General features: G+C 48.9%; 1 protein-coding gene across 1 annotated transcript in view; it reads right to left on the bottom strand.

The window, feature by feature from the left end:
• Nucleotides 1-4,858: 4,858 nt before the first annotated feature.
• The window catches only part of LOC106589996 (protein jagged-1b), a 161,203-nt gene continuing 144,967 nt past the window's right edge, over nucleotides 4,859-21,094 (bottom strand). Inside the window, 1 exon segment of the mRNA XM_045710129.1 lies at nucleotides 4,859-9,564. Within this exon segment, the coding sequence (XP_045566085.1) occupies nucleotides 9,041-9,564 (524 nt within the window). The 3' untranslated portion in view covers nucleotides 4,859-9,040.

Genomic DNA, 21,094 nt, shown 5'->3' with positions numbered 1-21,094 from the left:
ACAGGAACTAATGGGGATCCATAATAAACCCCCAGGAAGAGTAGCTGCTGCCTTGGCAGGAACTAATGGGGATCCATAATAAACCCCAGGAAGAGTAGCTGCTGCCTTGGTTGGAACTAATGGGGATCCATAATAAACCCCCAGGAAGAGTAGCTGCTGCCATGACAGGAACTAATGGGGATCCATAATAAACCCTCAGGAAGAGTAGCTGCTGCCTTGACAGGAACTAATGGTGGTCCATAATAATCCCCCAAGAAGAGTAGCTGCTGCCTTGACAGGAACTAATGGGGATCCATAATAAACCCCCAGGAAGAGTAGCTGCTGCCTTGACAGGAACTAATGGGGATCCATAATAAACCCCAGGAAGAGTAGCTGCTGCCTTGGCAGGAACTAATGGGGATCCATAATAAACCCCCAGGAAGAGTAGCTGCTGCCATGACAGGAACTAATGGGGATCCATAATAAACCCCAGGAAGAGTAGCTGCTGCCTTGGCAGGAACTAATGGGGATCCATAATAAACCCCAGGAGAGTAGCTGCTGCCTTGACAGGAACTAATGGGGGTCCATAATAAACCCCCAAGAAGAGTAGCTGCTGCCTTGACAGGAACTAATGGGGATCCATAATAAACCACCAGGAAGAGTAGCTGCCTTCTTGACAGGAACTAATGGAGATCCATAATAAACCCCAGGAAGAATAGCTGCTGCCTTGGCAGGAACTAATGGGGATCCATAATAAACCCTCAGGAAGAGTAGCTGCTGCCTTGGCAGGAACTAATGTGGATCCATAATAAACCCCAGGAAGAGTAGCTGCTGCCTCGGCAGGAACTAATGGGGATCCATAGTAAACCCCAGGAAGAGTAGCTGCTGCCTCGGCAGGAACTAATGGGGATCCATAATAAACCCCAGGAAGAGTAGCTGCTGCCTCGACAGGAACTAATGGGGGTCCATAATAAACCCCAGGAAGAGTAGCTACTGCCTTGGCAGGAACTAATGGGGATCCATAATAAACCCCCAGGAAGAGTAGCTGCTGCCATGACAGGAACTAATGGGGATCCATAATAAACCCTCAGGAAGAGTAGCTGCTGCCTTGACAGGAACTAATGGGGATCCATATCAAACCCCAGGAAGAGTAGCTGCTGCCTTGACAGGAACTAATGGGGGTCCATAATAAACCCCCAAGAAGAGTAGCTGCTGCCTTGACAGGAACTAATGGGGATCCATAATAAACCCCCAGGAAGAGTAGCTGCTGCCTTGACACGAACTAATGGGGATCCATAATAAACCCCAGGAAGAGTAGCTGCTGCCTTGGCAGGAACTAATGGGCATCCATAATAAACCCCCAGGAAGAGTAGCTGCTGCCTTGGCAGGAACTAATGGGGGTCCATAATAAACCCCAGGAAGAGTAGCTGCTGCCTTGGCAGGAACTAATGGGGATCCATAATAAACCCCCAGGAAGAGTAGCTGCTGCCTTGGTAGGAACTAATGGGGATCTATAATAAACCCCAGGAAGAATAGCTGCTGCCTTGGCAGGAACTAATGGGGATCCATAATAAACCCAGGAAGAGTAGCTGCTGCCTCGGCAGGAACTAATGGGGATCCATAATAAACCCCAGGAAGAGTAGCTGCTGCCTCGACAGGAACTAATGGGGGTCCATAATAAACCCCAGGAAGAGTAGCTACTGCCTTGGCAGGAACTAATGGGGATCCATAATAAACCCCCAGGAAGAGTAGCTGCTGCCATGACAGGAACTAATGGGGATCCATAATAAACCCTCAGGAAGAGTAGCTGCTGCCTTGACAGGAACTAATGGGGATCCATATCAAACCCCAGGAAGAGTAGCTGCTGCCTTGACAGGAACTAATGGGGGTCCATAATAAACCCCCAAGAAGAGTAGCTGCTGCCTTGACAGGAACTAATGGGGATCCATAATAAACCCCCAGGAAGAGTAGCTGCTGCCTTGACACGAACTAATGGGGATCCATAATAAACCCCAGGAAGAGTAGCTGCTGCCTTGGCAGGAACTAATGGGCATCCATAATAAACCCCCAGGAAGAGTAGCTGCTGCCTTGGCAGGAACTAATGGGGGTCCATAATAAACCCCAGGAATAGTAGCTGCTGCCTTGGCAGGAACTAATGGGGATCCATAATAAACCCCCAGGAAGAGTAGCTGCTGCCTTGGTAGGAACTAATGGGGATCTATAATAAACCCCAGGAAGAATAGCTGCTGCCTTGGCAGGAACTAATGGGGATCTATAATAAACCCCAGGAAGAGTAGCTGCTGCCTTGACAGGAACTAATGGGGATCCATAATAAACCCCCAGGAAGAGTAGCTGCTGCCATGACAGGAACTAATGGGGATCCATAATAAACCCTCAGGAAGAGTAGCTGCTGCCTTGACAGGAACTAATGGGGATCCATATCAAACCCCAGGAAGAGTAGCTGCTGCCTTGACAGGAACTAATGGGGGTCCATAATAAACCCCCAAGAAGAGTAGCTGCTGCCTTGACAGGAACTAATGGGGATCCATAATAAACCCCCAGGAAGAGTAGCTGCTGCCTTGACACGAACTAATGGGGATCCATAATAAACCCCAGGAAGAGTAGCTGCTGCCTTGGCAGGAACTAATGGGCATCCATAATAAACCCCCAGGAAGAGTAGCTGCTGCCTTGGCAGGAACTAATGGGGGTCCATAATAAACCCCAGGAATAGTAGCTGCTGCCTTGGCAGGAACTAATGGGGATCCATAATAAACCCCCAGGAAGAGTAGCTGCTGCCTTGGTAGGAACTAATGGGGATCTATAATAAACCCCAGGAAGAATAGCTGCTGCCTTGGCAGGAACTAATGGGGATCCATAATAAACCCCAGGAAGAGTAGCTGCTGCCTTGGCAGGAACTAATGGGGATCCATAATAAACTCCCAGGAAGAGTAGCTGCTGCCTTGACAGGAACTAATGGGGATCCATAATAAACCCCTGGTGTCTCCTTGCTGAGCCTTATGACGGCTGCGTGGTCCCATGGTGTTTATACTTGCGTACTATTGTTTATACAGATGAACGTGGTACCTTCAGGCATTTGGAAATTGCTCCCAAGGATGAACCAGACTTGTGGAGGTCCACAATTTTTTTTCTGAGGTCTTGGCTGATTTCTTTTGATTTTTCCATGATGTCAAGCAAAGAGGCACTGAGTTTGAAGGTAGGCCTTGAAATACATCCACAGGTACACCTCCAATTGACTCAAATGACGTCAGTTGGCCTATCAGAAGCATCTAAAGCCATGACATCATTTTCTGGACTTTTCCAAGCTGTTTAAAGGCACATTCAACTAAGTCTATGTAAACTTTTGACTTCAACTGTACATAAAAATGGTATCTACGAGTTTATCTGACTGTGAGGAAGTCGATTCAAAATAAAATGGCAGAAATCCGAAACTAAAAGCGCTGTAGTGCCTCAAGGATGTATGTTGGGTCAATTCTATTTAAATTCAGGAAGTAAACTGAAATTTCAATCTTGTTGGATATCAGTTGACTACTTGACTTCCTGAATTGGAACAGAATTGGCCCCAACCCTGTTCAGGCCCATGTGGACCTAGTAGGATATTTCTGGAACAACGTCAGTCTTCGGGACAGTCCGTCTGATTGAAAGGAGTCTAGCTCTGACCTACAGTAAACAAAACAAGAATGAGACCTTGTTGTTGTTGTTGTTGTTGGTCTGTCATCTCACTATGAAGTTGTTCCCACACTAGTTTCTGAGAACCTCCCGGTCATAGGCTCTAACTAACATGTCTGGGTATAGAATAAAGACCCTTAGGGTTTTTCCCCGTGTCCTGTTCCCTATACAAACGTACCACTGTTTTTCCAGTAAAATAGAGCCGCTGTCATTGGCTCTGACATGTTCGGTTAAAAAGCTTCTGGGATAGAAGCCCACAAGGCTCAATTCAATCAAAACTGCAGTGCAGTATTTTTTACACTAGGGATGGGCACGGGTTATCCGAACTGACTTTAGTATTCCATTACAGAAACACCGTAGGCTTATTTTGGCAATAATAATAATTGAAAAAAAAAAAGAGCTTTGTTATAAATTAAATTCGACTATCCTTGTGACATTGTTACCATGACATGCGAAGTACTTGGTTTTATAATCGTTCGTTGAGCAACTTCCCTCCTCCAGTCTGCCCTGACGTCACAGCGTGATATTTTACCCAATAAAATATGAATAATTCAAATGGCAACTAAAGCTCACTGAGTTTACACAGGGCCGGACACCGATCAAAGAAAACATCAGAAAACCTGTTAGTAACTGACTTCTCTTTTGACGGCTGCTTTTTTCAACTAAAAAAAACTAAGAGAGAAAAGCAGCCTCGACCATGCGCTTTATTCTGATTGGTCGAGAGAGTCAATTATTGTAAAATAATTTAAAATGCCCTAATTTACACCGTAGCTAGTTTTCCCATAAAACCCCACAACTTCCTGACAGGTATGTGTTGGGGTGAACTGAGGGGTACATTCTGTAAATCTACGGCAGGTTTGAGTGAATCCCACCAATCAGTGCTGAGTGAATCCCACCAATGAGGGCTGAGTGAATCCCACCAATGAGGGCTGAGTGAATCCCACCAATCAGGTTTGAGTGAATCCCACCAATCAGGTATGAGTGAATCCCACCAATCAGGTCTGAGTGAATCCCACCAATCAGGTATGAGTGAATCCCACCAATCAGGTATGAGTGAATCCCACCAATCAGGTCTGAGTGAATCCTACCAATCAGGGCTGAGTGAATCCCACCAATGAGGGCTGAGTGAATCCCACCAATCAGGTATTTCTATATTAATCATTTCATCCAGTCACTTTACTCAAAACATGAATCCAGAACAGGGACTGTTTTATTATCTCTTTACATACAAAATATTTAATAAATATTGACATTTTTTCAAAAGAACAAAACCCCCTAAAAAGATTGTATTTGTGTTGATGATGTTGCAATCTATAATCCATAACACAAGGGGGTTAACCCCTACCCCTACCCCCTAACCCTAACCCTAATCCATAACACAAGAGAGGAAAAAAAAACACTAAATGAATGTTTCCATGATCTCATAAAGTACTAACATCTGAGATATAAAAACATATTTTAAAGAGCATTTCAATAGTTTAAGAATAGCGCCGAGTACAGAGAGAAGGAAATGCGTGTTTCCGTGATTGACACCCTCGACCAGCCTTTCCCCAGCGCAGCTCCAAGAGGGGCATCTTTCTAATAATCAAAGCTCGATGAGTTTTGAATCGGATGTGTCGTGCTAAGAGCAAAAAACCCTAAAACATGCACCTCTTGTGGTCCCCACAGGGACTAAGTTTGAGAAACGCTACTCTAGCCCGAGTCACAGATCTGTTTGTGCAGTCTTCCCAACATGTGTTAACAGTGACAGCAGTCATAGCAATGGACTTGACAAGACAGCACAAACAGATCTGGGACTCGGGCTAGACTATTGACCCTCCCTACTGTTCCAGTAGACATTGAGGCGTGATTGTCGTGCGATTTGCCATAGGGGAGAGTAGGGTAAGTTGAGCCACCCTTCTTTCTAGGAAAACAATACAGAAGACGTATCAGTTGAGCAAATATTTATGAAGAGGTCCTCATTTCATGGAACAAATTAGGTTCAATAAACACATTTCCCCAACTCCCGAGTCAAATTAATTTCATGACACTTGTATCTCAACCAAAGTAGATTTAAAGATCGTTTTATATGTCAGCTGGGGTCTCTTTCAGCCTCAATATGAGGTCCTGAACCTAGAAGGAAAGTGCATCCTTGTAGCTGCATGAGCTAATATAGTACAAATGTTTTCCTTCTTTTTAAACAAGCCATCTTTTCAAAACTGTAATGTTTACATGAATTCTGATTATTTCCAGGGATACACAACATCCTGATATATATATATATATATATATATATATATAGATAGATAGATAGATAGATATCTTTGTTAGAAAGAATACTATATTTCCTTGACGGAGTGATGATGAATGTAAATTTAAAAAAATGGCTCAATTTACACCCCACTCTCCCCTAAAGTTGTCAGATATTGCTTTCTGAGAATGTGACTATGTGATAAACTGTTTTTGTGCTCGGATTATGTGATTACTAGTTGATACTGTTTTTATGTGCTTTGATCATTTATGGGATTGTGAGTTATATGCTACTAAAGGCTTTTTGTGTTTTCATGACAAACAATATGTCTGCCACTATCGTTTAGATTTTTTAAGAAAGCAACCAGTTTGGTTTTAATTTCTTCGTCTCCTGCAAAGTCTTGGAAAAATGGATATTTGAAAACATCTGAAATCATTAAAAAAAAAATGTATTACTTTTTCTTTACGAACGTCCTTATTTTCTTCTCCCTCTGACGTTTCATGAAATAAAAATGTCAATCAAAATGAAATGAAAACGTACAAAGCTACCGAATCCTTCAAAATCTAGACACAGAACATATAAATAAAAAAGGAAAAGATATCTTTAGGCTCTTGATTATTATTAAGTTAATAATTCAAATATACACAATGATTAATACATGTACATATCTACACGTTCTAAATTGACAGGGAAATTCTTCATCGTGCCAGCATGGTATCGCCCCCGGCCCCGCCACAAACAAACAAACAAAAATAATCATCAATTTAAATAAAGCTGGATTTGTATGGTTGATGCAGTATGAACATAAAAATACACTTTCACAAAGACAGAACTAGTTGGAAACCAAGAGATGGAAAACTCACAAATACAAAAATATACTGTGCTATCCCGCTAACTTAAATGTTTTATTCTTTAGACTATTTTGCAATGACTTTGCAGAAACCCCAAGAGGAAAGGGAGGCCTTCCAACAACATCCACTAACTGGACAGTGACTATGCAGAAAACCCAGGAGCCCTATGGGAGCATTATGGGAGCATTATGGGAGCTATATGGGAGCACTATGGGAGAATTATGGGAGAATTATGGGAGCACTATGGGAGAATTATGGGAGAACTATGGGAGCACTATGGGAGCCCTATGGGAGCATTATGGGAGCATTATGGGAGCATTATGAGAGCATTATGGGAGCATTATGAGAGCACTATGGGAGCTATATGGGAGCATTATGGGAGCATTATGAGAGCACTATGGGAGCTATATGGGAGCTATATGGGAGCATTATGGGAGCACTATGGGAGAATTATGGGAGCACAATGGGAGAACTATGGGAGCATTATGGGAGCACTATGGGAGCATTATGGGAGCATTATGGGAGCATTATGGGAGCACTATGGGAGCACTATGGGAGCACTAGGGGAGCATTATGGGAGCATTATGGGAGCTTTATGGGAGAATTATGGGAGCATTATGGGAGAATTATGGGAGAATTATGGGAGAACTATGGGAGCACTATGGGAGCACTATAGGAGCACTATGGGAGCATTATGGGAGCATTATGGGAGCTATATGGGAGAATTATGGGAGCATTATGGGAGCATTATGGGAGCTATATGGGAGCACTATGGGAGAACTATGGGAGAATTATGGGAGAACTATGGGAGCACTATGGGAGCCCTATGGGAGCCCTATGGGAGCACAATGGGAGCACTATGGGAGCATTATGGGAGCACTATGGGAGGTCTATGGGAGCCCTATGGGAGCCCTATTGCAGCACAATGGGAGCCCTATGGGAGCACTATGGGAGCATTATGGGAGCACTATGGGAACACTATGGGAGCACTATGGGAGCACAATGGGAACACTATGGGAGCACTATGGGGGCACTATGGGAGCATTATGGGAGCACTATGGGAGCACTATGGGAGGTCTATGGGAGCACTATGGGAGCTCTATGGGAGCACTATGGGAGCACTATGGGGGCACTATGGGAGCATTATGGGAGCACTATGGGAGGTCTATGGGAGAACTATAGGAGCCCTATGGGAGAACTAGGGGAGCCCTATGGGAGCACTATGGGAGCACTATGGGGGCACTATGGGAGTATTATGGGAGCACTATGGGAGCACTATGGGAGCACTATGGGAGTATTATGGGAGCACTATGGGAGGTCTATGGGAGCCCTATTGCAGCACAATGGGAGACCTATGGGAGCACTATGGGAGCACTATGGGAGCATTATGGGAGCACAATGGGAGCACTATGGGAGGTCAATGGGAGCACTATGGGAGCACTATGGGAGCACTATGGGGGCACTATGGGTGCACTATGGGAGCACTATGGGAGCACTATGGGAGGTCTATGGGAGCACTATGGGAGCACTATAGGAGCACTAGGGGAGCACTAGGGGAGCACTATGGGAGCACAATGGGAGCACAATGGGAGCACTATGGGAGCATTATGGGAGCATTATGGGAGCACAATGGGAGGACTATGGGAGCATTATGGGAGCACTATGGGAGCATTATGGGAGCACTATGGGAGCATTATGGGAGCACTATGGGAGCATTATGGGAGCACTATGGGAGCACTATGGGAGGTCTATGGGAGGTCTATGGGAGCCCTATGGGAGCACTATGGGCGCTGGTCAAAAGTAGTGCACTTAATAGGTAATAAGTGTTGCAATGAAATGTTGAAATGTGAAAACAACCTTGTTCTCCAGCCAACCACGTCAACCTTCTCTGCCAGTGTAGCCAGCTAGTCCAAACTTAAATGAACAGTCAGGGGAAATGTCCCAAATGGCGCACTATTCCCTACATTGTGTATTAAACCCATAGGGCCCTGGTCAAAAGTAGTGCACTACATAGGGAATAGGGTACCACATCTGATACAGCCATGGATTCATTCATCCAAACAACAAAACCTTGTAGTCACAGAATAATGATGCAACAGTTTAAGAACTACAAATCCCAGAACACTCCTCCCCCCTTGGTCCTCTTCACTAAAGGTCAATGGTTGCACGTCAACACAGCGAAAACACAGCGTCAAAACAGCCTATCAGAAGGACCACCATAACGTCCAGGAAGGGGGAATTCTTTACACAGGGTTTACATGCTACTTCCTGCCTCCCGCTATATCATTTCCTGCTATACGATGTAGTCCATCCTGTTGATGCTGTGTGCTGTCTCCAGGACCCTGTTGTCCTGTTTATTAGTCCAGTTAGGGTGTTTGGAGCTGGGCTGCAGCGCGGTCCTGACGTCCCCGTCGTTGGGCCCCTTGGCCTCCCGCTCCACCAGTGTGTAGACAGGCTGTTTGGCTGTGACCACAAAGCGTCCTTTATTCCCCAGCTGTCTCTCTTTATCGTCGTCCTCCTCCCCCTCGGGGCGGTGGTGTGTTCGTACCTTGGCGACGATCGAGTTTTTATCCTCGTAGTCTTTGATGACCACCGACGTCGCAAGATGGCCGCCGAGGCAGTGTTTCACGTTGATGGGATTCTTGATCTGGTTGAGCTGCTCGCGGACGTTGTTGGTGGTGTTGTCATCTGTCGCCGCGGGCGACGAGGCTCCGTTGCCATGTTTCCGCCGGCGACGCACGCAGTACAGGAAGACGGAGACCAGCACCAGGATCCACAAGACGATGAAGACTGAAGAGAGGAGGGGGACCAAGTAGTCTAAAGAGGGAAGATCCGAGACAAAGAAAGGTCAGTTTGGCTGTACACACAATACGTCAACATTATATTAGGCCAGCTGACAGTATTAATTAACCAATACAATTGTGATGAAAGTCTACGAATGAGTCTGTCCTAAAAAGCTATGCAAGTTTATATTGATGTTAGTAACACTCGAAGGCCCTAAAAGCTGCAACTTCACATCACTGGTAAGAACCAAACATCTCTGCATCAGCCAGTAAACCAGGAGGATCAGTGGTAAGAACCAAACATCTCTGCATCAGCCAGTAAACCAGGAGGATCAGTGGTAAGAACCAAACATCTCTGCATCAGCCAGTAAACCAGGAGGATCAGTGGTAAGAACCAAACATCTCTGCATCAGCCAGTAAACCAGGAGGATCAGTGGTAAGAACCAAACATCTCTGCATCAGCCAGTAAACCCGGAGGATCAGTGGTAAGAACCAAACATCTCTGCATCAGCCAGTAAACCCGGAGGATCACTGGTAAGAACCAAACATCTCTGCATCAGCCAGTAAACCAGGAGGATCAGTGGTAAGAACCAAACATCTCTGCATCAGCCAGTAAACCAGGAGGATCAGTGGTAAGAACCAAACATCTCTGCATCAGCCAGTAAACCAGGAGGATCAGTGGTAAGAACCAAACATCTCTGCATCAGCCAGTAAACCCGGAGGATCAGTGGTAAGAACCAAACATCTCTGCATCAGCCAGTAAACCAGGAGGATCAGTGGTAAGAACCAAACATCTCTGCATCAGCCAGTAAACCCGGAGGATCAGTGGTAAGAACCAAACATCTCTGCATCAGCCAGTAAACCCGGAGGATCACTGGTAAGAACCAAACATCTCTGCATCAGCCAGTAAACCAGGAGGATCAGTGGTAAGAACCAAACATCTCTGCATCAGCCAGTAAACCCGGAGGATCACTGGTAAGAACCAAACATCTCTGCATCAGCCAGTAAACCAGGAGGATCACTGGTAAGAACCAAACATCTCTGCATCAGCCAGTAAACCCGGAGGATCAGTGGTAAGAACCAAACATCTCTGCATCAGCCAGTAAACCAGGAGGAACACTGGTGTATTTCTTCACAAAAATATTTTTCCAATGAATGATGCTGAACAATGATTCATTACATTTATGCTACTGCTGTGTTCTCTAGCTTCACAACAGCATGGCCTGAAGTCCTGGCTGTGAGGAAGAGGAGGAGGAGGAGGATGACAGGAGAAACATGGCCTGTGACGGGGGAGGAGGGCAGGGCGAGAGAAGCCGGAGAACAGGAGGAGCAACTCCCATCTGGCAGCAACAGAGAAGGGCTGTCTGACCGTTATAATGATAAATGACCTAAATACAGGAGTCCGAGTCTGGTGAGCATCCTCCCTCCACTCTCTGTCCGTCTGGTCAGCATCCCCCCCCCACTCTCTGTCTGTCTGGTCAGCATCCCCCTCCACTCTCTGTCTGTCTGGTCCGCATCCTCCCTCCACTCTCTGTCCGTCTGGTCAGCATCCTCCCTCCACTCTCTGTCCGTCTGGTCCGCATCCTCCCTCCACTCTCTGTCCGTCTGGTCAGCATCTTCCCTCCACTCTCCGTCTGTCTGGTCAGCATCCTCCCTCCACTCTCTGTCCGTCTGGTCAGCATCCTCCCTCCACTCTTCTGTCTGTCTGGTCAGCATCCTCCCTCCACTCTCCGTCTGTCTGGTCAGCATCCTCCCTCCACTCTCCGTCTGTCTGGTCAGCATCCTCCCTCCACTCTCTGTCTGTCTGGTCAGCATCCTCCCTCCACTCTCTGTCCGTCTGGTCAGCATCCTCCCTCCACTCTCCGTCCGTCTGGTCAGCATCCTCCCTCCACTCTCCGTCTGTCTGGTCAGCATCCTCCCTCCACTCTCTGTCTGTCTGGTCAGCATCCTCCCTCCACTCTCTGTCTGTCTGGTCAGCATCCTCCCCCCACTCTCTGTCTGTCTGGTCAGCATCCTCCCTCCACTCTCTGTCTGTCTGGTCAGCATCCTCCCTCCACTCTCTGTCTGTCTGGTCAGCAGCCTCCCTCCACTCTCTGTCTGGTCAGCATCTTCCCTCCACTCTCTGTCTGTCTGGTCAGCATCCTCCCTCCACTCTCTGTCTGTCTGGTCCGCATCCTCCCTCCACTCTCTGTCTGTCTGGTCAGCATCCTCTCTCCACTCTCTTTGTCTGTCTGGTCAGCATCCTCCCTCAACTCCTGTCTGTCTGTCTGGTCAGCATCCTCCCTCCACTCTCTGTTTGTCTGTCTGGTCAGCATCCTCCCTCCACTCTCTGTCCGTCTGGTCAGCATCCTCCCTCCACTCTCTGTCCGTCTGGTCAGCATCCTCCCTCCACTCTCTGTCTGTCTGGTCAGCATCCTCCCTCCACTCTCTGTCTGTCTGGTCAGCATCCTCCCTCCACTCTCTGTCTGTCTGGTCAGCATCCTCCCTCCACTCTCTGTCTGTCTGGTCAGCATCCTCCCTCCACTCTCTGTCTGTCTGGTCAGCATCCTCCCTCCACTCTCCGTCTGTCTGGTCAGCATCCTCCCTCCACTCTCTGTCTGTCTGGTCAGCATCCTCCCTCCACTCTCTGTCTGTCTGGTCCGCATCCTCCCTCCACTCTCTGTCTGTCTGGTCAGCATCCTCCCTCCACTCTCTGTCTGTCTGGTCAGCATCCTCTCTCCACTCTCTGTTTGTCTGTCTGGTCAGCATCCTCCCTCCACTCTCTGTCTGTCTGGTCAGCATCCTCTCTCCACTCTCTGTTTGTCTGTCTGGTCAGCATCCTCCCTCCACTCTCTGTCTGTCTGGTCAGCATCCTCCCTCCACTCTCCGTCTGTCTGGTCAGCATCCTCCCTCCACTCTCTGTCTGTCTGGTCAGCATCCTCCCTCCACTCTCTGTCCGTCTGGTCAGCATCCTCCCTCCACTCTCTGTCCGTCTGGTCAGCATCCTCCATCCACTCTCTGTCTGTCTGGTCAGCATCCTCCCTCCACTCTCTGTCTGTCTGGTCAGCATCCTCCCTCCACTCTCTGTCTGTCTGGTCAGCATCCTCCCTCCACTCTCTGTCTGTCTGGTCCGCATCCTCCCTCCACTCTCTGTCTGTCTGGTCAGCATCCTCCCTCCACTCTCTGTCTGTCTGGTCAGCATCCTCCCTCCACTCTCTGTCTGTCTGGTCAGCATCCTCCCTCCACTCTCTGTCTGTCTGGTCCGCATCCTCTCTCCACTCTGTCTGTCTGGACAGCATCCTCCCTCCACTCTCTGTCTGTCTGGTCAGCATCCTCCCTCCACTCTCTGTCTGTCTGGTCAGCATCCTCCCTCCACTCTCTGTCTGTCTGGTCCGCATCCTCCCTCCACTCTCTGTCTGTCTGGTCAGCATCCTCCCTCCACTCTCTGTCTGTCTGGTCAGCATCCTCCCTCCACTCTCTGTCTGTCTGGTCAGCATCCTCCCTCCACTCTCTGTCTGTCTGTCTGGTCCGCATCCTCCCTCCACTCTCTGTCTGTCTGGTCAGCATCCTCCCTCCACTCTCTGTCTGTCTGGTCAGCAGCCTCCCTCCACTCTCTGTCTGGTCAGCATCCTCCCTCCACTCTCTGTCTGGTCAGCATCCTCCCTCCACTCTCTGTCTGTCTGGTCCGCATCCTCCCTCCACTCTCTGTCTGTCTGGTCAGCATCCTCCCTCCACTCTCTGTCTGTCTGGTCAGCAGCCTCCCTCCACTCTCTGTCTGGTCAGCATCCTCCCTCCACTCTCTGTCTGTCTGGTCCGCATCCTCCCTCCACTCTCTGTCTGTCTGGTCAGCATCCTCCCTCCACTCTCTGTCTGTCTGGTCAGCATCCTCCCTCCACTCTCTGTCTGTCTGGTCAGCATCCTCCCTCCACTCTCTGTCTGTCTGGTCCGCATCCTCCCTCCACTCTCTGTCTGTCTGGTCCGCATCCTCTCTCCACTCTCTGTCTGTCTGGTCAGCATCCTCTCTCCACTCTCTGTTTGTCTGTCTGGTCAGCATCCTCCCTCCACTCTCTGTCTGTCTGTCTGGTCAGCATCCTCCCTCCACTCTCTGTCTGTCTGTCTGGTCAGCATCCTCCCTCCACTCTCTGTCTGTCTGTCTGGTCAGCATCCTCCCTCCACTCTCTGTCTGTCTGGTCAGCATCCTCCCTCCACTCTCTGTCTGTCTGGTCAGCATCCTCCCTCCACTCTCTGTCCGTCTGGTCAGCATCTTCCCTCCACTCTCTGTCTGTCTGGTCAGCATCCTCCCTCCACTCTCTGTCTGTCTGGTCAGCATCCTCCCTCCACTCTCTGTCTGTCTGGTCAGCATCCTCCCTCCACTCTCTGTCCGTCTGGTCAGCATCTTCCCTCCACTCTCTGTCTGTCTGGTCAGCATCCTCCCTCCATGAAGCTAAACGCTGTTGGACCTGCATCACTGCGGTCATGTGACTGTTAAAGAGACCTGAGATGCATTTTAAAATGGCAGCCTATAGCGCACTACTTTGGACCAGAGCCCTGTGTGGTAGAACTCAGGAGAGTTACTCAGTGTTTCCGGGCTGGGACCTTTATATTTTGGGTCTCCTGAGTGGCGCATTGATCTAAGGCACTGCATCTCAGTGCTAGATGAGTCACTACAGACCCTGGTTCGATCCAGGGCTGCATCACAACCCGGCCCGTGATCGGGAGTCCCATAGGGCGGATGAGGATGAGATTGTGAAGGCTTTGTGTTCCATAAAGTGTCCAATGTTGTTGGTCGTGTGGTTTGGCCTCAGGCCAGTAAGTGTGAGCAGAGCCTGCTGAGCATCTGGTACATTCCATTGGCTTGGGCTAGTGTAAGAGTGGGGGTTGGGCCTGTTTGTTTGTTTGTTCTCTCTCTCTCTCTCTCTCTCTCTCTCTCTCACACACACACAGACAGAAGGTCTAGGGGCGCTGGGTGAACCTAGTTGGTCAGACAGAAGGTCTAGGGTGTTTGGACACCAGAGTTTAGACATTGTGTGTTTAGGTCCATAAGGAGTACAATCTGTGTCTTGTGCATGTCCTCAGGAGGGCTATCAGTCTAGCTGACAAGGGGGTGCTCAGATTGTGTGGGATTCCCTGGGCTTGGGGTTCACTGAGAGGCGGTGCCTTAGACCTCTGGACCACTAGGGAGCCAGCTAGCACTGAGAGGCGGTGCCTTAGACCTCTGCACCACTAGGGAGCCAGCTAGCACTGAGAGGCGGTGCCTTAGACCTCTGCACCACTAGGGAGCCAGCTAGCACTGAGAGGCGGTGCCTTAGACCTCTGCACCACTAGGGAGCCAGCTAGCACTGAGAGGCGGTGCCTTAGACCTCTGCACCACTAGGGAGCCCTCTAGGAGGAGGAGACGGACCCACTGGTTGCCCTCTAGGTTACAGAGAGCTGGTAGTCCCATCCACCACACTACCAGGTGGGTGGTATAGAGGAGACGGACCCACTGGTTGCCCTCTAGGTTACAGAGAGCTGGTAGTCCCATCCACCACACTACCAGGTGGGTGGTATAGAGGAGACGGACCCACTGGTTGTCCTCTAGGTTACAGAGAGCTGGTAGTCCCATCCACCACACTACCAGGTGGTATAGAGGAGATGGACCCACTGGTTGTCCTCTAGGTTACAGAGAGCTGGTAGTCCCATCCACCACACTACCAGGTGGTATAGAGGAGACGGACCCACTGGTTGTCCTCTAGGTTACAGAGAGCTGGTAGTCCCATCCACCACACTACCAGGTGGGTGGTATAGAGGAGATGGACCCACTGGTTGTCCTCTAGGTTACAGAGAGCTGGTAGTCCCATCCACCACACTACCAGGTGGGTGGTATAGAGGAGATGGACCCACTGGTTGTCCTCTAGGTTACAGAGAGCTGGTAGTCCCATCCACCACACTACCAGGTGGTATAGAGGAGATGGACCCACTGGTTGTCCTCTAGGTTACAGAGAGCTGGTAGTCCCATCCACCACACTACCAGGTGCGTGGTATAGAGGAGATGGACCCACTGGTTGTCCTCTAGGTTACAGAGAGCTGGTAGTCCCATCCACCACACTACCAGGTGCGTGGTATAGAGGAGATGGACCCACTGGTTGCCCTCTAGGTTACAGAGAGCTGGTAGTCCCATCCACCACACTACCAGGTGGGTGGTATAGAGGAGATGGACCCACTGGTTGTCCTCTAGGTTACAGAGAGCTGGTAGTCCCATCCACCACACTACCAGGTGGTATAGAGGAGATGGACCCACTGGTTGCCCTCTAGGTTACAGAGAGCTGGTAGTCCCATCCACCACACTACCAGGTGGGTGGTATAGAGGAGATGGACCCACTGGTTGTCCTCTAGGTTACAGAGAGCTGGTAGTCCCATCCACCACACTACCAGGTGGGTGGTATAGAGGAGATGGACCCACTGGTTGTCCTCTAGGTTACAGAGAGCTGGTAGTCCCATCCACCACACTACCAGGTGGGTGGTATAGAGGAGATGGACCCACTGGTTGTCCTCTAGGTTACAGAGAGCTGGTAGTCCCATCCACCACACTACCAGGTGGTATAGAGGAGATGGACCCACTGGTTGCCCTCTAGGTTACAGAGAGCTGGTAGTCCCATCCACCACACTACCAGGTGGGTGGTATAGAGGAGATGGACCCACTGGTTGCCCTCTAGGTTACAGAGAGCTGGTAGTCCCATCCACCACACTACCAGTTGGGTGGTATAGAGGAGATGGACCCACTGGTTGCCCTCTAGGTTACAGAGAGCTGGTAGTCCCATCCACCACACTACCAGGTGGTATAGAGGAGACGGACCCACTGGTTGTCCTCTAGGTTACAGAGAGCTGGTAGTCCCATCCACCACACTACCAGGTGGGTGGTGTAGAGGAGATGGACCCACTGGTTGTCCTCTAGGTTACAGAGAGCTGGTAGTCCCATCCACCACACTACCAGGTGGGTGGTATAGAGGAGATGGACCCACTGGAAGTCCTCTAGGTTACAGAGAGCTGGTAGTCCCATCCACCACACTACCAGGTGGGTGGTATAGAGGAGATGGACCCACTGGTTGCCCTCTAGGTTACAGAGAGCTGGTAGTCCCATCCACCACACTACCAGGTGGTATAGAGGAGATGGACCCACTGGTTGTCCTCTAGGTTACAGAGAGCTGGTAGTCCCATCCACCACACTACCAGGTGGTATAGAGGAGATGGACCCACTGGTTGCCCTCTAGGTTACAGAGAGCTGGTAGTCCCATCCACCACACTACCAGGTGGGTGGTATAGAGGAGATGGACCCACTGGTTGCCCTCTAGGTTACAGAGAGCTGGTAGTCCCATCCACCACACTACCAGGTGGGTGGTATAGAGGAGATGGACCCACTGGTTGCCCTCTAGGTTACAGAGAGCTGGTAGTCCCATCCACCACACTACCAGGGTGGTATAGAGGAGATGGACCCACTGGTTGCCCTCTTGGTTACAGAGAGCTGGTAGTCCCATCCACCACACTACCAGGTGGTATAGAGGAGATGGACCCACTGGTTGTCCTCTAGGTTACAGAGAGCTGGTAGTCCCATCCACCACACTACCAGGTGGGTGGTATAGAGGAGATGGACCCACTGGTTGCCCTCTAGGTTACAGAGAGCTGGTAGTCCCATCCACCACACTACCAGGTGGTATAGAGGAGATGGACCCACTGGTTGTCCTCTAGGTTACAGAGAGCTGGTAGTCCCATCCACCACACTACCAGGTGGGTGGTATAGAGGAGATGGACCCACTGGTTGCCCTCTAGGTTACAGAGAGCTGGTAGTCCCATCCACCACACTACCAGGTGGGTGGTATAGAGGAGATGGACCCACTGGTTGTCCTCTAGGTTACAGAGAGCTGGTAGTCCCATCCACCACACTACCAGGTGGTATAGAGGAGATGGACCCACTGGTTGTCCTCTAGGTTACAGAGAGCTGGTAGTCCCATCCACCAAACTACCAGGTGGTATAGAGGAGACGGACCCACTGGTTGTCCTCTAGGTTACAGAGAGCTGGTAGTCCCATCCACCACACTACCAGGTGGTATAGAGGAGATGGACCCACTGGTTGTCCTCTAGGTTACAGAGAGCTGGTAGTCCCATCCACCACACTACCAGGTGGGTGGTATAGAGGAGATGGACCCACTGGTTGCCCTCTAGGTTACAGAGAGCTGGTAGTCCCATCCACCACACTACCAGGTGGTATAGAGGAGATGGACCCACTGGTTGTCCTCTAGGTTACAGAGAGCTGATAGTCCCATCCACCAAACTACTCAGGTGTGAAACAGGGAAGAGATTCAGGGGATATGCTAATTTGCTATCCCCCCACTAGAATCCCCATACTATAATGAAGACAGCTTCTCCATCCTACCTATATCCCCCTACTAGAAACCCCATACTTTAATGAAGACAGCTTCTCCATCCTACCTATATCCCCCCACTAGAATCCCCATACTATAATGAAGACAGCTTCTCCATCCTACCCTATATCCCCCACTAGAATCCCCATACTTTAATGAAGACAGCTTCTCCATCCTACCTATATCCCCCACTAGAATCCCCATACTATAATGAAGACAGCTTCTCCATCCTACCCTATATCCCCCCACTAGAATCCCCATACTATAATGAAGACAGCTTCTCCATCCTACCTATATCCCCCACTAGAATCCCCATACTATAATGAAGACAGCTTCTCCATCCTACCTATATCCCCCCACCAGAATCCCCATACTATAATGAAGACAGCTTCTCCCTCCTACCTATATCCCCCACTAGAATCCCCATACTTTAATGAAGACAGCTTCTCCATCCTACCTATATCCCCCACTAGAATCCCCATACTATAATGAAGACAGCTTCTCCATCCTAGCTATATCCCCCACTAGAATCCCCATACTATAATGAAGACAGCTTCTCCATCCTACCTATATCCCCCCACTAGAATCCCCATACTATAATGAAGACAGCTTCTCCATCCTACCTATATCCCCCACTAGAATCCCCATACTTTAATGAAGACAGCTTCTCCCTCCTACCTATATCCCCCCACTAGAATCCCCATACTTTAATGAAGACAGCTTCTCCATCCTACCAATATCCTCCCCAATAGAATCCCCATACTTTAATGAAGACAGCTTCTCCATCCTACCAATATCCTCCCCAATAGAATCCCCATACTTTAATGAAGACAGCTTCTCCCTCCTACCTATATCCCCCACTAGAATCCCCATACTATAATGAAGACAGCTTCTCCATCCTACCAATATCCTCCCCAATAGAATCCCCATACTTTAATGAAGACAGCTTCTCCATCCTACCTATATCCCCCCACTAGAATCCCCATACTTTAATGAAGACAGCTTCTCCATCCTGGAGGGGGAACACAACCATTTCCAGGCCCAGGGACATGTACTAGTCTGTGGCGACCTAAATGCCAGAACTGGAAAAGAACCTGACACCCTCAGCACACAGGGGGACAAACACCTACCTGGAGGGGACAGCATTCCCTCAGCACACAGGGGGACAAACACCTACCTGGAGGGGACAGCATTCCCTCAGCACACAGGGGGACAAACACCTACCTGGAGGGGACAGCATTCCCTCAGCACACAGGGGGACAAACACCTACCTGGAGGTGACAGCATTCCCTCGTCCATATGCCCCCTGGACACAACTACGACAACATAACCAACAAAAATGGGTCACAACTCCTGCAGCTCTGTCGCACGCTGGGTATGTACATAGTCAATGGTAGGCTTCGAGGGGACTCCTACGGTAGGTACACCTATAGCTCATCTCTTGGCAATAGTACTGTAGACTACTTTATCACTGACCTCAACCCAGAGTCTCTCAGAGCGTTCACAGTCAGCCCACTGACACCCCTATCAGATCACAGCAAAATCAGTGTACTTGAACAGAGCAGTAGTCAATCATGAGGCATCAAAGCCAAAGGAACTGAATAGTATTAAGAAATGCTATAGATGGAAGGAAAGTAGTGTGGAAACCTACCAAAAAACTATTAGGCAACAACAAATCCAATCCCTTTTAGACAACTTCCTGGACAAAACGTCCCAAACCTTCCATAACAGAGCCATCACCTACATAGAGATCAACCTGGAGTAGAGTCCCCTAAGCAAGCTGGTCCTGGGGCTCTGTTCACAAACACAAACAGACCCCACAGAGCCCCAGGACAGCAACACAATTAGACCCAACCAAATCATGGGAAAACAAAAAGATAATTACTTGACACATTGGAAAGAATGAACAAAAAAACAGAGCAAACTAGAATGCTATTTGTCCCTAAACAGAGAGAGACACAGTGGCAGAATACCTGACCACTGTGACTGACCCAAACTTAAGGAAAGCTTTGACTATGTACAGACTCAGTGAGCATAGCCTTGCTATTGAGAAAGGCCACCGTAGGCAGACCTGGCTCTCAAGAGAAGACATGCTATGTGCAACACTGCCCACAAAATGAGGTGGAAACTGAGCTGCACTTCCTAACCTCCTGCCAAATGTATAACCATATTAGAGACACATATTTCCCTCAGATTACACAGATCCACAAAGAATTAGAAAACAAACCCGAATTTGATGAACTCCCATATCTACTGGGTGAAATACCACAGTGATCCATCACAGCAGCAAGATAAACTCCCATATCTACTGGGTGAAATACCACAGTGATCCATCACAGCAGAAAGATAAACTCCCATATCTACTGGGTGAAATACCACAGTGATCCATCACAGCAACAAGATAAACTCCCATATCTACTGGGTGAAATACCACAGTGATCCATCACAGCAACAAGATGAACTCCCATATCTACTGGGTGAAATACCACAGTGCTCCATCACAGCAGCAAGATGAACTCCCATATCTACTGGGTGAAATACCACAGTGATCCATCACAGCAGAAAGATGAACTCCCATATCTACTGGGTGAAATACCACAGTGATCCATCACAGCAGCAAGATAAACTCCCATATCTACTGGGTGAAATACCACAGTGATCCATCACAGCAGAAAGATAAACTCCCATATCTACTGGGTGAAATACCACAGTGATCCATCACAGCAGAAAGATGAACTCCCATATCTACTGGGTGAAATACCACAGGGTGCCATCACAGCAGAAAGATAAACTCCCATATCTACTGGGTGAAATACCACAGTGATCCATCACAGCAACAAGATGAACTCCCATATCTACTGGGTGAAATACCACAGTGATCCATCACAGCAACAAGATGAACTCCCATATCTACTGGGTGAAATACCACAGTGATCCATCACAGCAGAAAGATGAACTCCCATATCTACTGGGTGAAATACCACAGTGATCCATCACAGCAACAAGATGAACTCCCATATCTACTGGGTGAAATACCACAGTGATCCATCACAGCAGAAAGATGAACTCCCATATCTACTGGGTGAAATACCACAGTGATCCATCACAGCAACAAGATGAACTCCCATATCTACTGGGTGAAATACCACAGTGATCCATCACAGCAACAAGATGAACTCCCATATC

The sequence above is a fragment of the Salmo salar genome, chromosome ssa28 (assembly GCF_905237065.1).
Source record: "Salmo salar chromosome ssa28, Ssal_v3.1, whole genome shotgun sequence".
NCBI lineage: Eukaryota > Metazoa > Chordata > Actinopteri > Salmoniformes > Salmonidae > Salmo > Salmo salar.
The sequence above is the reverse complement of the archived record's forward strand: the minus strand, read 5'-3'. Positions and strand labels throughout refer to the sequence as shown.